Source organism: Podarcis cretensis, assembly GCF_951804945.1.
Source record: "Podarcis cretensis genome assembly, chromosome: 14".
In the NCBI taxonomy this organism is placed as follows: Eukaryota; Metazoa; Chordata; class Lepidosauria; order Squamata; family Lacertidae; genus Podarcis; species Podarcis cretensis.
The window spans coordinates 6143064-6167602 of record NC_137183.1 but is presented as its reverse complement, the minus strand read 5'-3'; the positions used below and the strand labels follow the sequence as shown (position 1 = coordinate 6167602).

The 24539-nt window shown below is 46.1% G+C and overlaps 1 protein-coding gene across 2 annotated transcripts in view; it reads left to right on the top strand.

The window, feature by feature from the left end:
- Positions 1 to 24278, top strand: part of AQP9 (aquaporin 9) — a 28682-nt gene extending 4404 nt beyond the window's left edge. For both annotated transcript variants that reach the window (XM_079953471.1, XM_079953470.1), the window contains 5 exons: positions 9342 to 9468; positions 14302 to 14439; positions 17511 to 17629; positions 19655 to 19872; positions 22780 to 24278. In XM_079953471.1, coding sequence (XP_079809597.1) covers positions 9342 to 9468; positions 14302 to 14439; positions 17511 to 17629; positions 19655 to 19872; positions 22780 to 22969 — 792 coding nt within the window. In that variant the 3' untranslated portion in view covers positions 22970 to 24278. The remainder of the gene's footprint in view (positions 1 to 9341; positions 9469 to 14301; positions 14440 to 17510; positions 17630 to 19654; positions 19873 to 22779) is intronic.
- The last annotated feature ends 261 nt before the right edge of the window (positions 24279 to 24539 follow it).

The following is a 24539-nucleotide window of genomic DNA, read 5'->3' as shown; positions in this document are numbered from 1 at the left end:
GCAGGAAGAGGCTGGGGCGGAGAGCAGTTCTGACTCAAAAGCAGAAGCAGAGGCTGGAGAGGGGGGGGGGCAAGAGTAGGTCAGGCAGGCTGCTGAAGAAGCCAGGAAGTCTTCCCCTCCTGCTGTGACCAGCTCCCCTCCTACCTTGTCTCCCAGAACACAAAAAGAATTGAAAAGGGTGGAGCAAAGAAAGACGATATGGAGGAGCCTCAGGTTGCTGGGGAAGGACCTGGGAGAGAGTCTTAGAGAGCGGTGGGGAGTCGGGGACCTCCAGTCCTCACAACTGCCTTCTTGGGGCAAGACCTACTGGGAAGAGTTGCTGTGATCACTAGGCCTGCACTGTTTTTGGCTTCTTTGAATAGAGTTAACTGACACTGGGTGTTTTACTACTGACCTGCTCCTGATTCCAGCTCCTGACATCGTATAAAGGGAGGTCTGACTGGTGGTGCTTCTTATTGCATTGCAATCTGACGAGCTGGTATTCTGCTTGACTTCCTTTGATTCCTCAAATTATTACAATTCATTTTGGGAACTTTATTTGAAACGGAAAAGCAAGCTACAGGTATTTGAAATGAATCAGATGCTCAAGGCGGGGGTGGGAGAGAGGAGAGAAAAGGAGTGTTTGCCAAGGCAGAAATACAGGATCCGGTCAAGGAGAAGGACATCCCTCGGATCTGGTTGGCTGGACCCAGAGGCAGCACCAAGCAAGGGACAGCACCCTTTGCTCTCCCTTTTCTGTTCAAGCTCCCCAGTCCTGGTCAGAGCAGGTCGCTCTTGCCCAAGCACCTGCCTTTCTTTTGTCTCTGGCATGCCAGCAACAGGCAGCTCCACTATGGCCCAGTTTCAGTCCCTGAGGGTTCCAGTCAGGATGAAGCCAGGAATTGTAGATGCAGAACAGTGGTGACTCGCATTGCAGATGTGTTGGCTAAGGGCTGCTGAAAAGGGGGGCTGCCACTTTCTGGCACTTGGAGAGGCTGGAGATAAGGCTGGAGAAGAGGCGAGGGTGGCACGTTTTCCAGGGAAGCACATCCAGACTAAAATAACCACCCTGACAGTCCCCTGGAGGCCAAAAAATGCAGTCTGTGTGAGTGCCTGTCTGGAGGTTAACTAGGAGGGACAGCCTTGGACAATGACATGATCAAGCGCCCTCCTTGGTGTGATTTATTTTATAAAGAAACAAAAAAACCCATGTGATAGCTGGGAAAGATCTCTAGAGGCTATCAATGGGTGTGGCTCTAAAGTTGCTGGTACTTTCACGCCATTGTAACAAGCTGTCCAGTGTTTCCATTTTACCCAGCAGATGTAGAGCACAATGGCTGAAGGCAGACAATCGTTTCAGTTCAGAGAGCTGAAAGTGGTCCAGCCTTCAGCAGCATGGCGCCCTCCTTCTGTTTCTGCCTATCAGTCCCATCTGGGGCTGATGGGAGTTGTAGTCCAAAACATCTGGAGGGCACCAAGCTGGTGAAGGCTCCTGCTGTGGATGTTTACTTTTCCCATTTCATACTCTCAGCTGAGGGACATTCTCCACTTCCCAGAATATTGAGAAGTTCCTGCAGTGCCTGAGTTTGGCTTCCTTTGGATGCAATTTAGGGCACTGCAAATGGCATGGGGCACTTTTGAAATACTCACTTTAATTACAAATTTGCAGGCAGAGTGTAAGTGGAGGCCCACGGGAGGCACGCCTGAAAAGCAGCAGATCTGTGAACCCAGATCAGATCCTCGGCCAGATCACAGCCTTCTCTCCCCTCTCTCTCCCTCAGACAACCCAAACTGCTGTTTTCCTCTTCACACTCACCCAGCTTAAATCAGCCACCCTCCTCTTAGCAGGGGAGGCCAGCTGTTGCCTACTCCAGTATCCTGTGACTCATTAGGCCACCTCTGGATTTTTGGGTGCCAGTAGAATAATAGAATCATAGAACTGGAGAGCTGGAAGGGATCCCAAGGGTGATTCTAGTCCAACCGCCTGCAAAGCAAGAATCTTTTGCCCAACATGGGGCTCGAACCCATGACCTTGAGTCTCATGCTCTACCAACTGAGCTATCCTTTCAACATACCAGAGAGCTTGGGCTGGGTTGGTTTCCCAGCTGCTCTTGCCAAGTGCTTTTGTTGTTTGGTGAGCATGTGAGATGGGGTGGTCAAAGAAACCATGGTTAAGGAAGGGTGCTGGATCCATGCACAACACCAGGCCACAGTTGAAAGATGCTTGGAGGCAGCATGCTTCTGAATACCAGTTGCCAGAGGCTGCAGGAGGGGAGAGTGGTCTTGTGTTCAGATCCTGCTTGCGGGTGTCCCACAGGCATCTGGGAAGCCACTGTGAGAACAGGATACTGCACTAGATGATCCGCTGTCCTGATCTAGCAGGCTCTTCTTGTGTTATTTAGTAAAAACCAAAATCTGTAAGCCAAGAGCAAATCATGGCTTTAGATCACAGTTTGTTACCAGTAAACAAACCATAGTTCAGCTGCTGAGCAGGGTTCAAACAAATGAACAATTAAGAAACCATAGTTTAATCAACCCTGATTTGGCACCTGTGAATCAGGCCTCTTTCCCTCCCAACCCAATTTATCTCACCTGGTTGTTGTGATGGTAAACGGCAGGTAACCACTTCCACCTTTTTTCGGAGGAAGGATGAGACTTTAATCTGGGATATAATGCCAAGACAAAGCTTCCTTGATGTTCTGATTGTGGGACTCATGGCCACCATAGTGCACAGTGGTCATTTTCCAACTCCTTGCAATGCTTGTCTGTCTATAAAAAGGGGTTTTAGCACCCAGGCACAAACCATCAGAACTCATCCACATGAGAACATACAGCCAGTTCCTTTTCTATTTACTATTTTAACACTTCTATTCCTACTTAATGTTTTTACATGTAAAAACTATCTTTCTTTCTTTTTTTTACAAAAACACAGTCATAATGTTTTGAGTGTACAGGTTTCATTTTCCATGTGCAATTAGAACCAGATCTTTATGAGTTTTAAAAGCTTTAAAATGTATAGAGTTTGGCTATCGCCTTATGGAACATACATTTTGTGACTGAGCAATAATCTCACATTCTGCCATTTGAATGGAAGCGGTCTTTGAAAAAGCAATCTTGGTATGGCTTACATCCACAGTTTTTGAGTACTTAAATGGCCATCTTTAATTCCAAGCTGCTTTTTTAATATATAAATTAAACTTGGGCCTGAAACCAAATGAAGGGAAATCCATTTGAACCTGAAAGGGTATTGATTGTGTTCCTTGGAGACCTATGGAATAATGGATCTGGGCCATTTTATTACTGCAAGTTTGATTACCTTCTAATATGCAGCAGAGAAACGATAAATATATAACTAATTATCAAGGAAGAGCCACTTAGTTGTCCAGCCAATTCAGTACTTTACCAGAGAGTTATATGTCACCTGCACCAAGAGAAATGGGTCAAATCTCACCACGTATCAGTCATTGTTAATGTCCGCACGGCCAGCTGCAGGCAGTGCTCCCCAGCCCCCTGGCAATGTTGCAGAGGATATTTCTCAGATTGCTCTCTTGCTAGGCTGCAGATGGATGGCAGTTTTTGAAACAGCTGAAGGTGAAAAGAGAGCACAGTTGTTGCCTATGGTGTGTACACAGTCATCCCACCATCATTTGGACAGCTTGTTCACTCATTCAGGCATTTCTGCACTGCTGAATCAATTGTGTCCTCTATTATTAGGCTAAGAGGCTGTGACTGGCCCAAGTTCACACCCAGTGAGTTTCATGGCTGAGCAGGGATTGAAGCCCCGTCCAGCGGCGTAGCGTGGGTTGTCAGCACCCGGGGCAAGGCAAGTAATTTGCGCCCCCTAACCCGGGGCAAGGCAATTAATTTGCGCCCCTAACCCCTAACCTGCCGCCACTGCCAGCTTCTTCTTGCTGCTGCCTGGGCTGGTCGGGTGTGGTTCTCTCCCGCGCTCAGCGCTGTGCTGGGCGGCTGCTGCACTGTCCCTCCCCTAGATAGTCCCTCCCTCGCTCTCTCTCCACTCCGCACCACAACGCACGCCTGGCACCCTCCCCCTCCACAGTGGGCGGCGACGCGGCAGCTCGGATCGGATTTGCACAGCCAGCACTGCAGTGAGAGAGAGTGAGTGAGCCAGGTAGGGGCAGAGAGCTGCGAGTGCGAGCGAGCCCCCCCCAAATGTTGCGCCCGGTGCGGCTGGCACCCCCTGCACCCCCCACGCTACGCCACTGAGCCCGTCTCCCAGGTCCTAGTCCAGCACCCTAACCACTGTGCCACATGGCTCTCCCATCATTCCTGGCCAGGAGCATCCAGAAGGAGCTGATGGGAGCTGGAGTCCAAGAACATCCATAGAATAGGGTTGCCATATTTAAAAAGGTGAAAATCAATAGAATAGGGCTGCCATACAGCCGGATTTTCCCGGACATTAAAGCAATTTCTGCCCAGATGCTCCTACCAAGAGCAGAATATCGTCTATGTCTGGGAAATTCTAGATGTATAGCAATCCTACCATAAAATGGAAGGGGCCATAAGGGTCATATGGGAAGCCCCTCTATGGTGAGATATATTGAATCTCTTTTTCATTTATGTTGTTATTTCAAAATTTGCATCTATGCACATGCCAATGTATGCAAATCGTTGTCCTTTTCTTGCAATGCTTACTTACTTCACCAAAACTTTATTAGGCATTACAAATATAGGCCATCATAAAACATACATATAATTTTTTATAAAATATATACAAATAGACAGCCATGTAAAAATACATAATAACGAGGATTCTCATTTTTTGCAATGCACTCTACTAAGTGGCTTACAAGGCCAACTCTATCATTCTATGATCTCTGGTTAAATAGGTTTTGAATATTTCTGTGGTTCCCCAAAAAACCTACCACACCTGTTAGACCAAAGTTGATAATGGGGTAAAATGAATGTACACCATGGGCCTTTCCTTGTCATAAGACAATTTATCCAGGACTCTAAATCACCCTTAGCTTATTCATTAATCCAGCCCCAAATGCCTTTCTTAAGAAAGGATGAGAAGGTGACTTTATTTATTATCACACATTTCTGCCTCAGTTTCTAGTCAGCTTTGCTAACATCAAACATCCTCTGGCAAAGGCGGATCCCTAGTGTAGGGTAGCTGTCTCTCTAATCCCCATTTAACGAAGTGAGAACGGAGGCCAAAGGAATTACCAGCCTGGCCGAGGCCACCCAGGGAGGCCCTGTTCTTCCAAAAGCTGAGGGCCCAGACCTCTTAGGAAAAACCCTATTTATACTGGAAAGTCATATTTATGTATCTTGGAAACACTAATACATACTTCCTGAAAGCAGCTGAAAGGAAAAGACACCGGTCTTTAATCTCCCATATGAGTGGGCTGCCGATGAAACACGGCAACTTCCTAGGGGATAAGGGAGCTGCTCCCTCCTCCGAGGGAGAACTGTTTTCCTCCATGTGAGGTTAGCCACCTTCCAGACAAAAACACGGATCCGGTGTCTTGTGAGGCAAGGGCTTTTTGGCAGAGGCGGCCCAGGCGGCCATCCTCACAGGCTGCCAAGCTAAGCTTTCGGTTAATAACTACCATCTTTCTTATTTATCGCTGGGCGGAAAATCAAACGGCAAAGATAATGAGAACTGGGAAGTGAGGGCAAAAAGGTGCAGATTTGCCAGCCATAGCTCCTGCCAAGCATAATGGAGGCCCAGGAGAGCCCAGGAACCAGCCTGGCCCAGAAACCTTGGAGAGCCACATGCGCCAATCTGTTGTTTTGAACTGCAGTGTCCCTGCAGCTTGGGGCTGATGGGAGTTGTAGTCCAAAACATTTAGAGGGCACCAGGTTGACCAAGGCTATTTTATAGGTGTCAGGGAGAACCACCACAGTGTAGTGACTTATGTCATGCCCTGGTTGGTTTCTCTATTGTCCTCCCCGCCTTTGGAGCAGAGCTGAGTTGTGACAGACTGGCCATCTGCTGGTTTAGCCAGTGCAAGACAGGCTAGTAAAGGTGAAGGGACCCCTGACCATTAGGTCCAGTCGTGACCGATGCTGGGGTTGTGGCGCTCATCTCGCTTTACTGGCCGAGGGAGCCGGTGTACAGCTTCCGGGTCATGTGGCCAGCATGACTAAGCCGCTTCTGGCGAACCACAGCAGCGCACGGAAACGCCGTTTACCTTCCCGCCGGAGCGGTACCTATTTATCTACTTGCACTTTTTGGCATGCTTTCGAACTGCTAGGTTGGCAGGAGCAGGGACTGAGCAAGGGGAGCTCACCCCGTCTCAGGGATTCGAACCGCCGACCTTCTGATCAGCAAGTCCTAGGCTCTGTGGTTTAACCCACAGCGCCACCTGTTGAAAGACAGGCTACTCTAGAGTAAATGACTGCAGGAGACAAAGAAGGAAATTGCCTTTTTTTCCTTCTACAGTGAAGAGGGAAAGTAAGTGTTATACAAGCACAATCCAAACCACCTGAGAAGAGATTATCTGCATATCAGGTTGCCACTTGTGTAATGTCACATAATACAAGGAAATGGAACAGAGGGGAATTGTGTGGGGCATAACTGCCAGGCCAGCATCTGACAAAGTCAGCAAAGAGGGGCTGGTTTATTCAGATTACAGTGGTGCCTCGCAAGACGAAATTAATCCATTCTGCAAGTCTCTTCGTCTTGCGGTTTTTTCGTCTTGCGAAGCACGGCTATTAGCGGCTTAGCGGCTATTAATGGCTTAGCGGCTTTAAGAAAAAGGAAACAAACTCGCAAGACGTTTCGTCTTGCAAAGCAAGCCCATAGGGAAATTCGTCTTGCGAAGCACCTCAGAAAACGGAAAACTCTTTCGTCTAGCGAGTTTTTCGTCTTGCGAGGCATTCGTCTTGCGGGGCACCACTGTATGCCAATTTCACTGTGCCTGAGTGGGACAATCCACGTGGCACTGCATCTCCTCACCTCTCGCCACCTACAATTTCTCTTGCACAACCATCAGTGAAATGAATGGGAGCTCTCTTGCAATGTCACAAAGGATTCTGAGGTGCAGCATCAGAAAGGTTTCTGGAAGTGTGGATCTCAGGCCATATGCCGTGTCAGTAGCACCCCTGAAAACAGGGCAGCCTCAAACTATTGCATTGAATTGCTTGGGCATGTAGGGTGGTTTTGTGTCCACGGCAACAACTATGGATTCTCTTCAGTTTCTCATTTCCCCAAACTTAAAATTTAGTTGATTACATTTCCGTATCAGTGAGTGTGTGTGTGTGTGTGCAAAAAAATCCCATGAAAAATTGTCAGTGTTTTAGTGGGCATTACTCTTAATAAATTCATCTTGTGTGCATTTTAAAAAAATACATTTTATACACAGCTTTGTACGCATTCATTTTTGTCAGATATCTAAACTGCAAAATTCAGAGAAGTGTAAATTTCAAAGGGTGTCTGTGTTGTGATTTGTGTATTGTTTGGGGAAGTGTAAATTTGGTAGCTGAAACAAACTAAAACCCTCCTTGCTGTCCCTAATAGCAGTCCCATTCCCACCCCTCTGGACTCAACATTTGCCTCAAAGAGAAGCTCTGCTATTGTTTTTACGGAGGAAAAAAAGTCTGAGTCACTGCTTGTAGTTAGGGAAGGAAATGTCAAATTCACCCTTGTTTTCACAACATTTAAGGAAGTGAAATGCAGCCCAATTTTACAGAGAATTCCATGCTTTGGGGCTGCTCTGAACTGGGCAGAAGTTTGAACGTGAGAAGGGACGTTTTTATAGTGGAGTCCATTAATAATACCCTGAATGTGGGTCGTGAGGAGACACCAAAGAGGAATGGGTTCCACTGACATCTAATAAAACAGACTAAATTCTCATGAAATGTTTAGTGTCAGGGTGGGGCTGGGGGAAGATAAATTACCAGAGAAACCAAATGGTATATAGAGGATCTCTCATTTTAAACTGTATTTTTCTCGGTTGACCTTGGCATCAGGATTTCCTGGCCTCTCCACTTCGCCTTTCATTTCCCAAGGAAGCTTTTAAGCTAGCTAAAAGGGTCAGGTTTCACTTTTATTTGCTTCATATAGCTTTTTCTAAGACTTGACAATAGATTAAACAATTCGAGGTAGATTAAAATGCAGTCTTTTGATCAATCAATTGACTAAAGCTGAAATATATTTGCATACCACCAAAACCTAAATATAGGTGAATTTTTAAGATGCCGGAACCAAAATCTCCCCCAAAAAACCTGTGTCCTCCTTCCCCTGCAGACTCACCAATTAAAATATGCCAGTTAATCAAATAATGCTTAAGTTAAAGTTTGCATTTGCAAATAATGAGTAGCCCTTTCCGAAAATTCTCCACCCTGTCAAGAGGAACAAGGTATTCACAAATACAGCAGGGGCCCCACAGTGGGCAAATTGCTTCAAAGAACTGACTTCATTTTTTTGTTTTAATGACAAAGGATGTATGCGATATGCACAACATGCCTTTGATGGGAAAAGAGGTTTTAAAAAAAAAGATCCATGCAGAAGTACACTTGCAGGTGATGTGCCCATTTTTTAGCATCTTGGCAAGAGGATGAAATTCTGGCTGCCCGGCCTTCCAAAAGCAGTGCTGCAGATTGCAACCAGCATTCCTTTCTCTCCCTCTGGCTGGGTCTACACTGACCTACCGTATTTTTCACTCCATAGGATGCACTTTTTTCTTCCTAAAAAGTAAGGGGAAATGTCTGTGCGTCTTATGGAGCGAATGCGTGGTCCCTGGAGCCTCAGGATTTTTGCATTGGGTCACCCCAAATTTACCATCAGATCACATAGCATGTCCATGGCTACAGCCTGCACCCAAAAAACCACACACCCACTGTTTCGTGGGGCTGCAATGGCACAAAAACGTGGTTACAAGGCGTGGATCCACATGGATCCTCAGGATTTTTGCATTTGGCTACTCCAAACTCATTGTCAAATCACATGTCTGTGGCCACAGCATGAACCACAAAAATCATACATCCACTGTTTTGTTCAGACTATATTTTTTCTTGTTTTACGCCTCAAAAAACTAGGTGCGTCTTATGGTCACGTGCGTCTTATGGAGCGAAAGATACGGTATTTCATGCTATTAGAACAATATTAGATATATCCTTATAAAACTTCACAGGGCCTACTTGTAAAATAAAAGCATTTCTTACCTGTTTTAATCGTCAGAACACACTTTGCCTACTGCTGGTTCCTGATTATTCTGCAGCACCCTCTAGTGTCACATTTTAATAATGCTTTATGACCATTCAAAGTAGAACGTAACGTGTTCAACTACATTATGAAAACCATTCCTTAACCCTTCCTTAACATTATAAACCATGAGCGTACACCAACCCTCCCTCTCTCTCTCTCTTTCTCTCTCTCTCCCAAACTGCAGGCCCTGGGATGTGGTGCGGTTGCGCAGTCTGTCCTTAGCAGAGGTGAATTGGGTGGAGCACCAATGATATCCCTTGGCTTTGCCATGGCTGTCACTATCGCCATCTATATCGCCGGAGGTGTTTCTGGTAAGCTGACATTTTCACCGTGTTGCTAAAGAAGTTGGAGGAGAGCTGGTGGGATGGAGTGGTGGCTAAGAAACCAGACTACAGATCAGGAGGTTCACAGCTTTCATCTTATCTCTGCCATAAGAAAACTCAGTGGCCGTAGCCAAAGCCCCCTTTCTCCGCTCAGCCCCCCCCCTTGTAATAAAGAGGGTGGGATAATGATCCTGATTTACCTTACAGGGTTGTTGTGAGGTCTATTTCAGAGCTTCTGTAAGTAACAGTGAATGAAGCACTTTGAACACTTGAAAATGTTATACAGTACAAATCTTATGGCTATTTTCATAGTGTCTACAACAGTGAAAATATTTAGTAAGGCTGCACTGTGTAATCAGTAAACTGGCTACATCAATCCATTGAAAATGAGTGGATTGATTTAAATTAAAGACAGCAGGCAAGTGTTGCCCCTTGGGAACAAACAAAACAAACAAAAAACACCCCTGTTGCATAAGAAATAAATGCAGGAATAATACCAAGAAAGGCATCCACATTATAATGGGTGACTCACTGGAAAATAATCTGCAATATGATGCTGTGGGGTTGGATGTGGAAACCATCCAGGAGGAATTCACAAAAAGAGTCCATGGGTGGGGGAGGGAGGAAGAAGTGCTTTTGTTGGTCCTGGTTGAACCTAGAGTTGGAGTTATCAAAGGAGAAGTAATTCAGAAGAGAGCTGGTGGTAAACTGTGTTGCAAGGAAAGAAAGAAAGAAAGAAAGAAAGAAAGAAAGAAAGAAAGAAAGAAAGAAAGAAAGAAAGAATTGTGGATTTAAAAGGTAATCTAAAATGTTCAGAAACAGCCAAGATTTGTAAGAAATTGTATTTGCAAAATTCAGGGGGGGGGGGGGGGGAAACAGGGCTTCTGTTTTGATGGCATTTTTTATGGCTTTTGTACTAAATATTTGCAACTTAGATGTTGCCTTTCCAAATCCATGCATCACCATTTTTTTCATGCACATATGCACAGATTGTATGGTGATCTCCATTTTCCCATACTCCTAATTAAATGTTGACACACCCCCCCACACACACACCCCAACAAGAGTATTTGGTGCAAAGCTGCAACACTTCAGTTGATTAGTCAACTTATCACACACTGATGCAAATTTTTAAAACTCTGTTTTAATGCAAGTATTTATAAAAACTGCACACAGCAAAAACCAATATTGGAAGAGTCGTTTTCTCCTGGGTGCCTCTTCTAAGATAATGATTGGGACAACAAATTTGCACATCATTTAACAACAAAGGAAGCGTCACAGAAGTCTTATCAACAGTTTGTGAAGAAGAAGAGCCACTGTGTAAGCCATAATTTCTAACATGCCACAAATGAAAACGGCTACCTAATGACACCTGCTTGTCAAAGTGTCGTTTTTCAAAATATTTGCCTCATCTGTTTTCTTGCCGCTTTGCAAAGGTCCCATGCAGATAATGGGCCAGGGTGAGGTTCATGGACTCAACAGACTGGGAGAGAGCGTATGGCATGAGCAATTTTTTATTCTGAAAGTGTGGCCCAGAGAAAAAAGTTTGAGAACCACTGTTCTAACTCTACAATTCCATGTTTCGATGCTGATGTTTTATGTCCACATTCAGCAAGGGCTATTTTGCATGTAGGTAAAGGGACCCTTGACCATTAGGTCCAGTCGTGGCCAACTCTGGGGTTGTGGCGCTCATCTCGCTTTATTGGCCGAGGGAGCCGGCGTACAGCTTCTGGGTCATGTGGCCAGCATGACTGAGCCGCTTCTGGCGAACCAGAGCAGCGCACGGAAACGCCGTTTACCTTCCCGCTGGAGCGGTACCTATTTATCTACTTGCACTTTGACATGCTTTCGAACTGCTAGGTTGGCAGGAGCAGGGACCGAGCAACGGGAGCTCACCCTGTCGTGGGGATTCGAACCGCCGACCTTCTGATTGGCAAGTCCTAGGCTCTGTGGTTTAACCCACAGGAGCACACTGCAAAAGGAGGAGAGGAACGCAATCCTCATCCTCTTCTCATGTAGGGCTCCAAGGCCCAGAGAGAGTGGACAGCCTTATACTGAGTCAGGACACTGGTCCACCCATCTCTCCCATGGTTGCCTAAGCTGACTAGCCATGGTTCTTCCAGCCACTCTCCCAAGTGGAAATTGTTCCCAGCCGCAGGAGCTTCTTTTTACAAAATGAGGGCCTCTGCCCCTGAGCTCCAGCCCTTCCCCTTCTCCATTCTGCAAGTAGCTCAACACTATCAGAATGTTTCAGACTGGCTGAGCTAGGTAGGGGTGGAGAACAGCAAACTCAAGAGATCAAGACAGCCCTGGAAATCTTTCTCTGAGCTTCCAGGCCAAGTGCCTCATCTGTTCTCTTCTCTGCCCCCCTCAACTGCTTTTGCCTGGTTGGAATGCCTCCTTGGAATTACCGTATTTTTGCTCTATAAGACGCACCAGACCACAAGCCGCACCTAGTTTTTGGAGGAGGAAAACAAGAAAAAAAAATATTCTGAATCTCAGAAGCCAGAACAACAAGAGGGATCGCTGCACAGTGAAAGCAGCAATTCCTCTTGCTGTTCTGGCTTCTGGGATAGCTGCGCAGCTTGCATTCGCTCCATAAGACGCACACACATTCCCCCTTACTTTTTAGGAGGGAAAAAGTGAGTCTTATAGAGCAAAAAATACAGTAATGGCCAGCACCTCATGCTTGCCTGGGTGCAGGATGGAGAGAATGCGAACAGGTCCAGCACGGACGCCTCTGCCTTGTGTGTGGTTGGAATGCAGCCTATTGTATAAAGTCAGCTTCCCCTTGGCCCTGCTCTTCTTTGCCTGTGGCCCTGCCCACCATTGGCACGTGGCCCCTCCCTCATTTCACTCACATACCAGTCAATCATTTCACATCAGTGCTGCTCAATGGCTGAATCCATAGCAAGAGACACAATCATTCTTTTGACAGGAACGGTCAGTGATGGACAAGGCCTCATGACAAAGTAAATTAATTCCTTACTCCAAACCTTACCATGCGCTGCCCATATTTGCAATTGCTGAAAGAGAAGAAAATTGTTCATTCAGATTAAAAGAAAACCAAAAGGCAAGGAAATTTGAAAAGCCACCTCTTCGGCACATAGAACCAGCAGACATCAATCCTTAGATGAAGAATGTGAAAGAAGAAATAATCCAAAGTTCAGAATTAACTCCCCCGTGGCTCGTCGCAGGTCACACCATTTTGGAGACATTACAATGCTGGCCTTTATCCAACTTTTGTTATCTGTGTTTGCTGCTCATGATACATCAGAGGTGCTCTCGGGTGCCTGAGATAACACCCTGACCCCCCAGTGCAAGCAAACAGAGGAATCACGTAGAGGGGGCCCCTTCTTCCCAGCTCCCCTTTGACAGGCAAAGGTCACTGTTATCAGAAACATTTCATTAAAGTCAGGGGCCGTATACCACCTCAGTTATGGTTGCTTTGCATGTATTTATCTATCGGAGGCATTTCTAGGCTGCTCTTCATAAATCCAATCCTAGAGCAGGATATCATGTAAAAAATATAATGCCCAGTGCTTTTTTCTGGGGGTCCTCAAGGGTACACAGTCCCAGCACCTTCCCCCCCCCCCAAATGTTAAAAATGTGGCACTTACTGTAACAACTTCGTGGTGAGTACTGGCACCATTTTTTATGGGTAAAAAAACCCACTGATAATGCCTAGAATGTAATAAAACCAAATTATAAATAAAACATAACAGAACGTTAAAAGAGCAGTAGCACCAGCAAACCAACAAGTTCAACAGATTTTTATCTGGGGCAATCAGAATAAGATCCACTATTTGACTATTGATTCAAAACCCTAAAATGTATTTTATATAATTGACTTTTTATTTCTATTCTTTGTATATCGTATTGTTGTTTTATTGCTATGGCCGATGGCAATGATGCAAATAAAGATTCATTCATTCATTAAGTTCAACAAGGGCGCAGCCCTCCTCCAGCAGTGCCAATTTAGACAAAGGCAGGTGGGAAGATAAATTTGCTTTTAACTTGTGCTGACAAGCCATGCAGAGTTGGCGCCAGTCGAACCTGAGACTAAGGGGGAAGGGCCTTCTGCAATCCGGTTGCCAGCGTGGCCTCAAAGCAAGAGCTCAGCAGATGTGGCACAGTTAAAAGGGTGTTCCCCATGCCCAAAGCCATTACCATGTCTGGGCAGGTGCTCAGGGCAACCCATCAAATGCCTAGGTTCCAAGCTGTCTGTGGCTTTCTGTGTCAGAACAATCACCAAGGACTGGGCTTGGAATGGAACCAGGAGAAGGATCATCCACCCGGCCACCCAAAATGAAGCTGGTACTATGATTTGTTGTTGTTGTTTAGTTGTTTAGTCGTTTAGTCGTGTCCGACTCTTCGTGACCCCATGGACCAGAGCACGCCAGGCACTTCTGTCTTCCACTGCCTCCCGCAGTTTGGTCAAACTCATGCCGGTAGCTTCGAGAACACTGTCCAACCATCTCGTCCTCTGTCGTCCCCTTCTCCTTGTGCCCTCCATCTTTCCCAACATCAGGGTCTTGTCCAGGGAGTCTTCTCTTCTCATGAGGTGGCCAAAGTATTGGTACTATTTCACCAAACCTCTAGTTGTAGTAGTGGTGTAGTGATTAGAGTGTCAGGATAGGACATGAAACCACTGGGTGACCTTGAGCCCGTCACTCTCCCTCTCATGGGGGGAAAGGTGGGATATAAATGCAATGAATAAGTAAGAAATAAATCTACTGAAGGGAAATATCTGATTCATAAAAACTTGCATATAAAAATTATTCCCAACCCTTATTCTTCTCCCTACCTTCCTTCTTTCAGGTGGTCATATAAACCCAGCCGTTACCTTTGCCATGTGTCTGTCGGGGAAGATAAGATGGATTAAATTCCCTGTTTACGTCATAGCACAGTTTCTTGGCGCATTTGTTGGAGCAGCTGCTGTCTATTGGATCAACTACGGTGAGTGGAAGAGACCAGTCTCCTCCTCCTCAGGAAACTTCCCAACAAAGACCAAAGTTACGCTTAAGTTGAAACCTTTTGGAAAACACTCAAAAGTTGAAATTTCTTGTAGGAATCTCATGTCATTTCAAGGTAGCTTCTGACACCCTTCCCCCCCCCCCCATGTCCAAAAATAAGAAGAAGAAGTTCCTGCCAGATTGGATGTGTTTTGAGGTGCCCAAACTGAAATGACAGGCTAGTAGACAATGAAAAATAGTGTTGTGAGTTTGTGGGGTTAGTCTGTACGATGCCTGAATCTCTTCTAATTCCTGAGGTCCTCGTAGATGCAGCAAGGGTTAAAATTGAACGGAGAATTCCATTGTTGAACTAGTCAGGCAAGTTTCTTTGTGAGTTAATAACCCTAGTGGTCTGTAAAGGTAAAGGGACCCCTGACCATTAGGTCCAGTCGCAGATGACTCTGGAGTTGTGGTGCTCATCTCGCTTTCAGGCCGAGGGAGCCGGTGTTTGTCCACGGACAGCTTCTGGATCATGTGGCCAGCATGACTAAGTCGCTTCTGGCAAACCAGAACAGCACACGGAAACGCCGTTTACCTTCCCGCTGGAGCGGTACCTATTTATCTACTTGCACTTTGATGTGCTTTCGAACTGCTAGGTTGGCAGGGACCGAGCAACGGGAGCTCACCCTGTCGCGGGGATTCAAACCACCGACCTTCTGATCAGCAAGCCCAAGAAGTTCGGTGGTTTAGACCACAGCGCCACCTGCATCTGTACTAGTGGGCAAATGGGGGTCTTTGCCCCTCGTCACTTGGCTGGTGTGTGAGCTGAGAGCAGACTGCAGGCAGAAGCTGGGTGTCAGAGCCATGCTTGACCTCTGCTGGAATCAGATTCTGTGACTATGGGAGAAGTAAGACCTTTCAGGGTATTAATGCTGTGAAGTTGTATATATGTGTGTTAATAAGCCATATATCTTAAAGACACCAGAGTCTCCACTGTCCCTCATTCTTAGGAAACTAAACCCTGGGTAAGTTCCTGGAAACCCTGGAATCTCACACCACTCAGAGATTAAGGAGGCATGCAACAATACTTTTTAGGGGATTTTGCCCAGAAATAAGGTTTAGCTATCAAATATGAAAGCTGGTATCCACCCACTTTGCAGGGATAATCATTAGAGGTAACCCTGTTGTGCCATTAGAAAACAAACAGAAGTAACAGTAGCGGATATCATTTATTAATTAATATTCTTATTAGAGGATGCGGGTGGCGCTGTGGGTTAAACCACAGAGCCTAGGGCTTGCCGATCAGAAGGTCGGTAGTTCGAATCCCCGCGATGGGGTGAGCTCCCGTTGTTTGGTCCCTGCTCCTGCCCACCTAGCAGTTCAAAAGCACGTCAAAGTGCAAGTAGATAAATAGGTACCACTCTGGCGGGAAGGTAAACGGCGCTGCTCTGGTTCACCAGAAGCAGCTTAGTCATGCTGGCCACGTGACCCGGAAGTTGTACACCGCGGCCCTCGGCCAATAAAGCGAGATGAGCACCGCAACCCCAGATTCGGTCACGACTGGACCTAATGGTCAGGGGTCTCTTTACCTTTACTTTATTCTTCTTATTAGGATGCTAATCATGCTTCATCAGACTTGATGCTGAACTAAACAACACACACACACATACATGTGGGAGGAGGTAAAGAAAAGCATGTTTCTGAGAAGGACGGGAGGGAGAGGGCAAGCCCTTCAAGTATCCCTATTTTCCAGGGACGTCCTGGATTTAGAGAAGCTGTCCCAGTTTCTGATTTGATCCTGGAATGTCCCACTTTTCCTTAAAATGTCCCTATTTTCATTGAAGAAATGTTTGAGGATATGGCATTATCCTGCCCCCAACCTGTCTGAAGGCAATCCTGTACAATAGTACCTCGGGTTAGAACTTAATTTGTTCCAGAGGTCCGTTCTTAACCTGAAACTGTTCTTAACCTGAAGCACCACTTTAGCTAATGGGGCCTCCTGCTGCTTCCGCGCCGCCGGAGCACGATTTCTGTTCTCATCCTGAAGCAAAGTTCTTAACCCGAGGTACTATTTCTGGGTTAGCAGAGTCTGTAACCTGAAGTGTATGTAACCTGAAGCGTATGTAACCCGAGGTACCACTGTATAGGGAAGTTTTTTTTAATGTTAAATGTATTATGTTTTTACATATGTTGGAAGCTGTGCAGAGTAGCTGGGGCAACCCAGTAAGATGTGTGGGGTAGAAATAGTAAAATCATCATTATGGAATGAGATGTCCCTATTTTCATCAGAGAAATGTTGGAGGGTATGAGAGGGCGGTCCAAGTTTGCAGACTGGGGTTTGCTTCCACTGAAGCCATTTTCTCCACAATTAACTTCACTCGTTCACTCTCATTTGTTTTATTCCCAGAAAATCTATAAAAGGTTTCTGCCAAAGTGTGTGAGTCCTTCCTGCCTTTCTTCAGATGTGACAGATTAATTACTTAATTAGTTAGTTAATTTTTGCCTCCACTTGTCCCATGTGGACTAGCAACAAACTCCTCTTTTCAGAGGATCTGTCTCTTTAATTATAAGGCTCCTCCTTGCCCCTTTCTATTCAAGAGACTTTTGCCCCTGCTTGTCTCCTGTCCTCTGCCATGGCCAACGTTCCTGGGTTGACCCTTAGTGAGTCAGCCCCTGTTCCCTGCTGCGGATGGCGGAAGGCTTTAATTCTAGGTCTCCTCTTTGCAGTCATAAAAAAATAATTCTGATCATTATTTATAATAAACAAAAACATTAAAAATGCTCAGCAATTGCTCTGGCTGCAAAGAGGAAATGAGTAATTAAATCTCCCCTCTCCCGCAAGGAGAGAACAGTGGTTAGTTCAGGAATGTGCCCCACCTGAAGAGTTTTAATGGTGTGTGTGTGTGTGTGTGTGTGTGTGTGTGTGTACCAAGCAGACTTTTCAATTTCACTTCACGCTAGTTGCAAGAAAGCAATGCCTCAAGAGCACAAAAGGGACTGCAGTGCCCTTCTATGAGGTGCTCTGAAATATGCTGCTTAAATGCTTAATATTTATTAACCATCGTTTCCCCTTAGATTTATTGATGTTCTACACTGGGGGAAAGCTCACCGTCACAGGAGTAAATAAAACGGCACATATTTTTGCAACTTACCCAGAGGAGTATCTGTCCGTGGCAAATGGATTTTCAGATCAGGTAATTTCACCCATTTAAACCTGTCTCCTGTGCGGCTCAGCTGGGCATCTAGCAGGCAGGATTATGGGAGCTGGAGTGACTGAGCTGAGGGTTCCACTATTAAGTGCTTTCATGTGTTTATTTAACAAAACTGAAATACCACTTGATTGTAAAACAAGAGGTCTACATAAAATTAAAATAAAAGATTAACATTCTCTGAGGGGCGGGAAAAACACAGTTAAAATCAAGTATAGTAAAGCTAAAGAGACCCCTGACCATTAGGTCCAGTCGTGACCGACTCTGGGGTTGCGGTACTCATCTCGCTTTATTGGCCGAGGGAGCTGGCGTACAGCTTCCAGGTCATGTGGCGAGCATGACTAAGCAGCTTCTGGCAAACCAGAGCAGTGCATGGAAACACCGTTTACCTTCCCGCTGGAGTGGTACCTATTTATCTACTTGCACTTTGACGTGCTTTCAAACTGCTAGGTTGGCAGGAGCAGGGACCGAGCAACGGGAGCTCTCCCCTTCGCGGGGATTCGAACCGCCGACCTTCTGATCAGCAATTCCTAGGCTCTGTGGTTTAACCCACAGCGCCACCCGCATCCCATAAAATCAAGTATATAAAAGCATTAAACAGACAAATTGAAATCTACAGTGGCTAAAGAGAGATAAAACACATGTAACGTCTACCTGACAGGAGAGACTTGCCTAAACAAAAACATTTTATGCAGGCGCCAAAAAGAGTAAAGCAAAGCACCTGCCTGGTGTCAATAGGCAGGGAGTTCCGAAGTGCAGGCTCTGCCACACTAAATGATGAACTATGTCCGTGTGTGGAATGGGGATGACGTGGCACCTGTAACAGTGCCAGTTCTGCAGGCTGAAGCACTTGAGCGGGCATATATGGGGTAAGGTGACTCCCTACTGCTATTACACACCTGAGCCACTGGGAAGGCATGGGGTGGAAACAGGACTTTAGGGCTGGAATAACATTCCCGTTGCCCAGGAACCAGCTGTGCCAAATTCCAGGGCAATTTTATTTTTCCAGCTCTGCGAAATGGATTTGGAAGCTGGTTAGCACAAAGTGGAGTAAGAAAGAAATAATGTTAGGGTCTGCCCACAAAAGAGCTTTCCTTTGGATGAACTGTGGTGTAAAACTGGGTATGAGGAAGCTGGAATCTTCACCACCTTTGGGGGCTTGAAGTCTCTGTAGGACCTCCCCACACCCCAAGTTTTGGGCCAGGGATTTTCCAACCTTGTGTACTGGAAACTGGGCACAGGAGTAGTCCCGTATCAAGGGCTCATTGGGGGCCAGCTCTGCTCATGCAACCTTTCTACCACCATTTGGGGGCAGGAGGGAGGGCTGAAGACACTGGTTCTGTGCTGAAATTTTCTTCTACATTCTTGTCAAACATTTCACATCAATTAATAAGACGTTTTATTCAAAAATTACAGCGTGTGGGCATTTTGTTCTGCTTACCTTACTTTTGAGGTATTTGAGAATCCTCTCTTTAATTCTGCAAACCATCTCTCTGGTGGTCTGCAGCCTCCCCAGGTGCCTGCACTTCCTGAGGACCCCACAATGTCCTCAGCTGCCCTTTCCTATATGCATAGGCAGCTGGCGAGGCTGCCTCCAGTGCCCCTGGCAGCTGCTAACTGTGGTGGCTTTTTAAAGGGAAGTCTTTTAAAAGTTTTGTGGGAGCGGCTGAGCACTCCCTCAATAATAAAAATTACTTCTTCCTGGCAGGGCCAGCCCACCCATGAGGCCAAGTAAGGCAACTGCCTCAGGCGGTAGGATCCACTGAGACAATGGATCCAGATGTAAATCTTCGTCCATGGCTAGCCAATCTGTGAAGCGACTGCTTCAGGTGGCAGGATCCACAGGGGCAGCAGACCCCAATGTCAATATCCCCCCCGGCCCCTTGTTCCTGTTGTCGATCTTCACTCACCTCTTCTTCCCAGGGTGGGGGAGGCACCCTTTTCTGGTACCCAAATGTCTTGGGCTGCTCCTACCTCCTGAGCTGAATCCGCCTGCTTTTCACTGACCAGGTGATGTCGACAGCCATCCTTCTCCTGGGTATTTTTGCCGTTTTTGACCCGTGCAACCTTCCTGTGCCGAAGGGGCTGGAGCCCATCGCCATTGGCCTGGTCATCATACTGCTGACTTCTTCCATGGCCAGGAACAGTGGCTGTGCCATGAACCCTGCCAGAGACCTGTCCCCACGCCTCTTCACCTACTTTGCTGGATGGGGGCCTGAAGTCTTCACGTAAGTCAGCTCGCCTTGGCAGAAGGATAAACTGCCTTTGTGGAACCATTTAAAAGCTGGGATGGCTTTAAAAGAGCATTAGACAAATTAACGGAGGATGTGGCTATCAAGGGGCATGATCCATGATGGCTTTGCTCATAGGTGGGGTCTGTGGGAAGGGTTGATGTTTTCCTCATATCTGGCCAGCAAGCTTCCCATGATCATCTGGTCAACCACAGGATCCTGGCCTGATCCAGCAGGTTGTCTTATGTTCTTATCATTGTTTTCACGTGAATTACCTTGCTGCAATCCTTAGAGCAATCCTGTAAATCATCATTATTACCCTCAGTCGGAGGCAGAGTGACTAGTTTAAAGTCACTTCATGAGATCCGTGTTCATGGCAGGGGTGAGATTCCGACTCATAGCTCAGTCTCTTGGCTGCTACTCTGAAGTAGCTCCTCACCCTGGCCAGCAAAAGCAGAGATGGGCAGAACCACCACTCTGCCCCATAGATATCAGCATATGGATATCGTATCTATATCTATCTATCTGAAGCTGTCTTATTCCACCTGGCCTTTAATTTGAATTCAGCCTGATCTTTTATTTCCCTTCTCTTCCTTCCCCCTCGCCTTTTGTGAAGATCACCCGCTCTGAGACCCCACAACTAATTCTCCCCTGGCCTCCTCGCTGGCCCAAGTAGGACCAATTCAGCCAGCTAGCCCTGGGGATTATCTAATTGATTTTTGATTTTTGAATTTTATTGTTATTCATGTTTTTATACTGTATTTTATGCTGCTTTTATAATAAAGTGTTTTAAATTTGTCGTTAGCTGCCCTGAGCCCGGTTTTTGAACCGGGAAGGGCGGGGTATAAATAAAAAATTATTATTATTATTATGGCCCAGTTTTAATGCCACATTAAACCATAATGTAAAACAAACTATGATTTAATGTGAAAGGCCAGCATGGTGGTGCACGCTTCTCAAGGGAGTCCGTCTTGTCTTTTGAATTGGCTTCACTCCAAACAAACCCTGAGCAATTACCAAGGTATGTTCTTGGCTTGTGGTAGGAGTCCAGGTTTACAGAATACCAGAAGCCGGACTCTGGCTTGTTCTGTCTGTGGTGCAGCAGCAGCGGCAGCTCAGTGGGGGCCCCTTCCCAGGAACTTCCATGTTAAAAACACTGTTGTATGTTACCTGGCTGTCGTGTTTCCCTAACCTGCTACCTTTTACCTGAAGAGACTGAGGTCTGAACCTGGGGCAGGGGTTTGGTGCTCTAAACACTAAGCTGAAGCTCTTTCACCTGGCTGTGGAAGCAGAAGCGGTTCTTAAAAGCTCACTGAAATAAGAGGGTGTGGGTCTTTCATCCCATGAGTGCCAAGGCTCAGAAAAGACAGAGGAAGGTGGAGGAGTTCAGGGTGATGGAGACGATGCCTCTGCCTTCGCCTCCATCGCGTTGCAAGGCTGACCTCTAGCGGACACACATAAGCAGCTCTTTCTAATCGGAGCAGAGGAAACAGTCAATTGTTCTTGGGAGACTCTAATAATGTACTGTTTTAGTGTTGTTAGCCGCCCTGAGCCCGGCTTCGGCTGGGGAGGGCGGGATATAAATTATTATTATTATTATTATTATTATTATTATTATTAATAAGAATATGAGCTTCCTTCCAAGAGTGCTCCTGCTGCTGTCGTTCCCGCAGCCTCCAGTGTGGCTGGCATCAGTGCCAGATTTAGGGAAGAGTTGGTGGTTCCTCCCCCCCCCCCCCGGGTGCTGAGCCCAAGGGTGTGCAAAACAATAATAATAAGCAACTGTACCAAAAGGAATTATTGTGAAAATAAGAAGTATTGGGGGGGGTGCAGATTTTGTCCTTGCTCAGGGCAGCATATTACCCAATTCCACCCCTGCTAGCATCATCGCACTATGACGTGATTTCTGTTGCATTTCAAAATGAGGATAAACTTCCAGTTCAAGAGGTTTTGTCTGCAGGCTGTCAGGCCTGGTCCTGAAAATGTAAGAAGTTGCAGTGCTTCAGCTACAAGGTGCCACGTCAAAGGGGTTCCCACCCCTCCTGCTCTAATCAGCAATGGTAGCCTGCAAACAGAATGGGGAACAGGGTGCCCCTCAAAACAAGCTCTGCCTGTTTCCAAACCAGCCCCCACGTGGCTGCACCCAAAGATTGACAGTAGCAGAGGTGGGTCCCTTGCAGATCCATTTACTGGCTCCGCTCCTTTGCCTTTAACAACCTAGCAAGGAGAAACAACAACAACAACAACAACAACAACAACAACAACAACAACAACAACAACAATAATTTATTTATATCCCGCCCTCCCCAGCTGAAGCCGGGCTCAGGGCGGCTAACAACAATAAAAGTAACACAGCATTCTAAAATCAATTCATTTTAAAATCAATTCAAAATCAAATTAATGGCAACCATTGGGCTAGAGTTCTGTGAGGATTGCCAAAGGAGGGGGTCAGACTGCCTTGGCCAAAGGCCTGGTGGAACAGCTCTGTCTTGCAGGCCCTGCGGAAAGATGTCAAGTCCCGCAGGCCCCTAGTCTCTTGTGACAGAGCCTTCCACCAGATCGGGGCCACGGCCCAAAAAGCCCTGGTTCTGGTTGAGGCCAGCCTAACCTCCCTGTGGCCCAGGACCTCCAAGATGTTTTTGTTTGAAGACCGTAAGGTCCTCCGTGGGACATACCAGGAGAGGTTCTACCAGGGCTGAGGTAGCTTTTCCCACGGATAGGAAGCTTTTAACTGAAAGCACAGTGGCCAGTTCAAATCTTCAGTACCACATTGCCTCACCACACTGGAGAGTCAGTTGATAGTGGAAGTGGGGAGCCGCCACAAATCAGGTCTACAAAAATGTAGGCATTGAAAACACTGGAATGTTAATCTCTCTCTCTCTCTCTCTCTCTCTCTTCCCCCAGGGCTGGCCACCACTTTTGGTGGGTCCCTATCGTCGGCCCGATGGTTGGAGCCGCTATCGGAACTGCTATCTACATGCTCTTCATTGAACTTCACCATGCCCCTCGGGAGCCACCCCAGCGCAGCACAGAACATGAGAAATACACCCTCACAAACATGGAGGAAGAGAAATCGCTCCACACTTCCATTTAAAAAGGGACAATGGACATGCCCCCCCAGAGCAGCCCTTGCTAGGTGGGCCACGTGAAAAAAAGAGGGTCTTGCGAGTTGGGCCAGGCAGCTGAACCTCCCTCTCCTTTGCATTGCAGGACAGGTGGAAAGGGAACGGGGAGATGGCTGCATCGCCTGGCGAAAGATGTTTGCCATCCTCTCTGCGCAACTGAGGTCCAGTTCCCACCCCCACCCCCCCCCGAATCTAAAAGGGGGAGCAGTCACCTGACCTGCTAATGCAACCTATGCAATTTAAAAAATGTCGCCTAATTAACCACTAATGAGTGAGGTTCATGTCAACAAGCTGCAGACAGAGGCTGTTAATTGTTCCGTGGTGCCACTAGCAGAGACTCATTACTGCCAAAAGCATCTGTTGAAAAGGGCTATATTTTACAGGGTGGAGGTTTTTTTAAAAAGAAAATACACCCTTGAATGAGATAACCTTAAATGAGGCTGGCCTGGCTGTGTTTTAAAGGCATTAACAGCACAGCTATCAAACAGCAATTAACTTAGATGGTTTTCATGGAAGATTAGACCAATGATGGCAGACAAGTATAACAATGCTTGTGAAGGCTGATGGGGACTCCATGTTTAAGGGCAGTCTACCTCTACATAACTGAATGCTGGGAACAAACAACAGGAAAGACTCATTCCTTTCCTGCCATATTTGCCAGTTTCTCCAGAGGCTCCTGGCTGGCTTCTGGATCCCATTTCCCCTGATAGAATGCATTTTTGCATTTTGTGTATTGTTTTCACTAATATATGCTTTCTTATACACTTTCTCAAAACATATGGAAAAGAACTTTTCTAACTTTTGTGATGCAACCCTTCAACCAAAAGAGTAAACACACACACACATATTATGTGTATAAAAATGCAAATATGTGAAAATATACAAAATGCATTCTATTGGGAGGAAATATTTTTTAAATTAGGCAAATTGGATGCAAAAATGTGTATTTTAGAAGAAATGCACATTAAAATCCTGGCAATCTTTGTGGAGAGATATAAATATATATATGGATGTGGAAAACTCAATATTGGAAAAACCAAATTTAAAATTGTCAGTCTCTAACTTTTTGGGGCACTAAAGTTTGGGACACCAAAGGCTTTATTCCAGGCACTTCCAAGTGCTCAGATTTACTTCCCATGCCAGATATCTTAATCTTAACAGGATCTTCCTAAACTATAAGAGTTCCCTGTACTTCCCTTCCTGTGTTTCTTGGTTTGCGTCTCCAGCCCTATCTAATTTCACTGTTGTGTGTTTAAATACACGCATCACTAATCATAACTTTGCTGTTCCTATGACATCTGTTCATCGGTATCCATCCACAAAATACACTTTTCTGATTTTATGGGGGCAAATGCTCTGGAGGGGAAAAAACATTTTACAAATGTACCCCTCTCATTCCACTCACATCTTCCACCTGTAACAGTTCAATCAAGCAATTCAACAGTTTGGGAACGAAGTGGGCATTTAGGCTGGTTGTTAGGCTCAAACGAAGTTGCTGTTAGGCTCAAAGGCCAAAGCAGCACCTCCAATGCAGGGGTG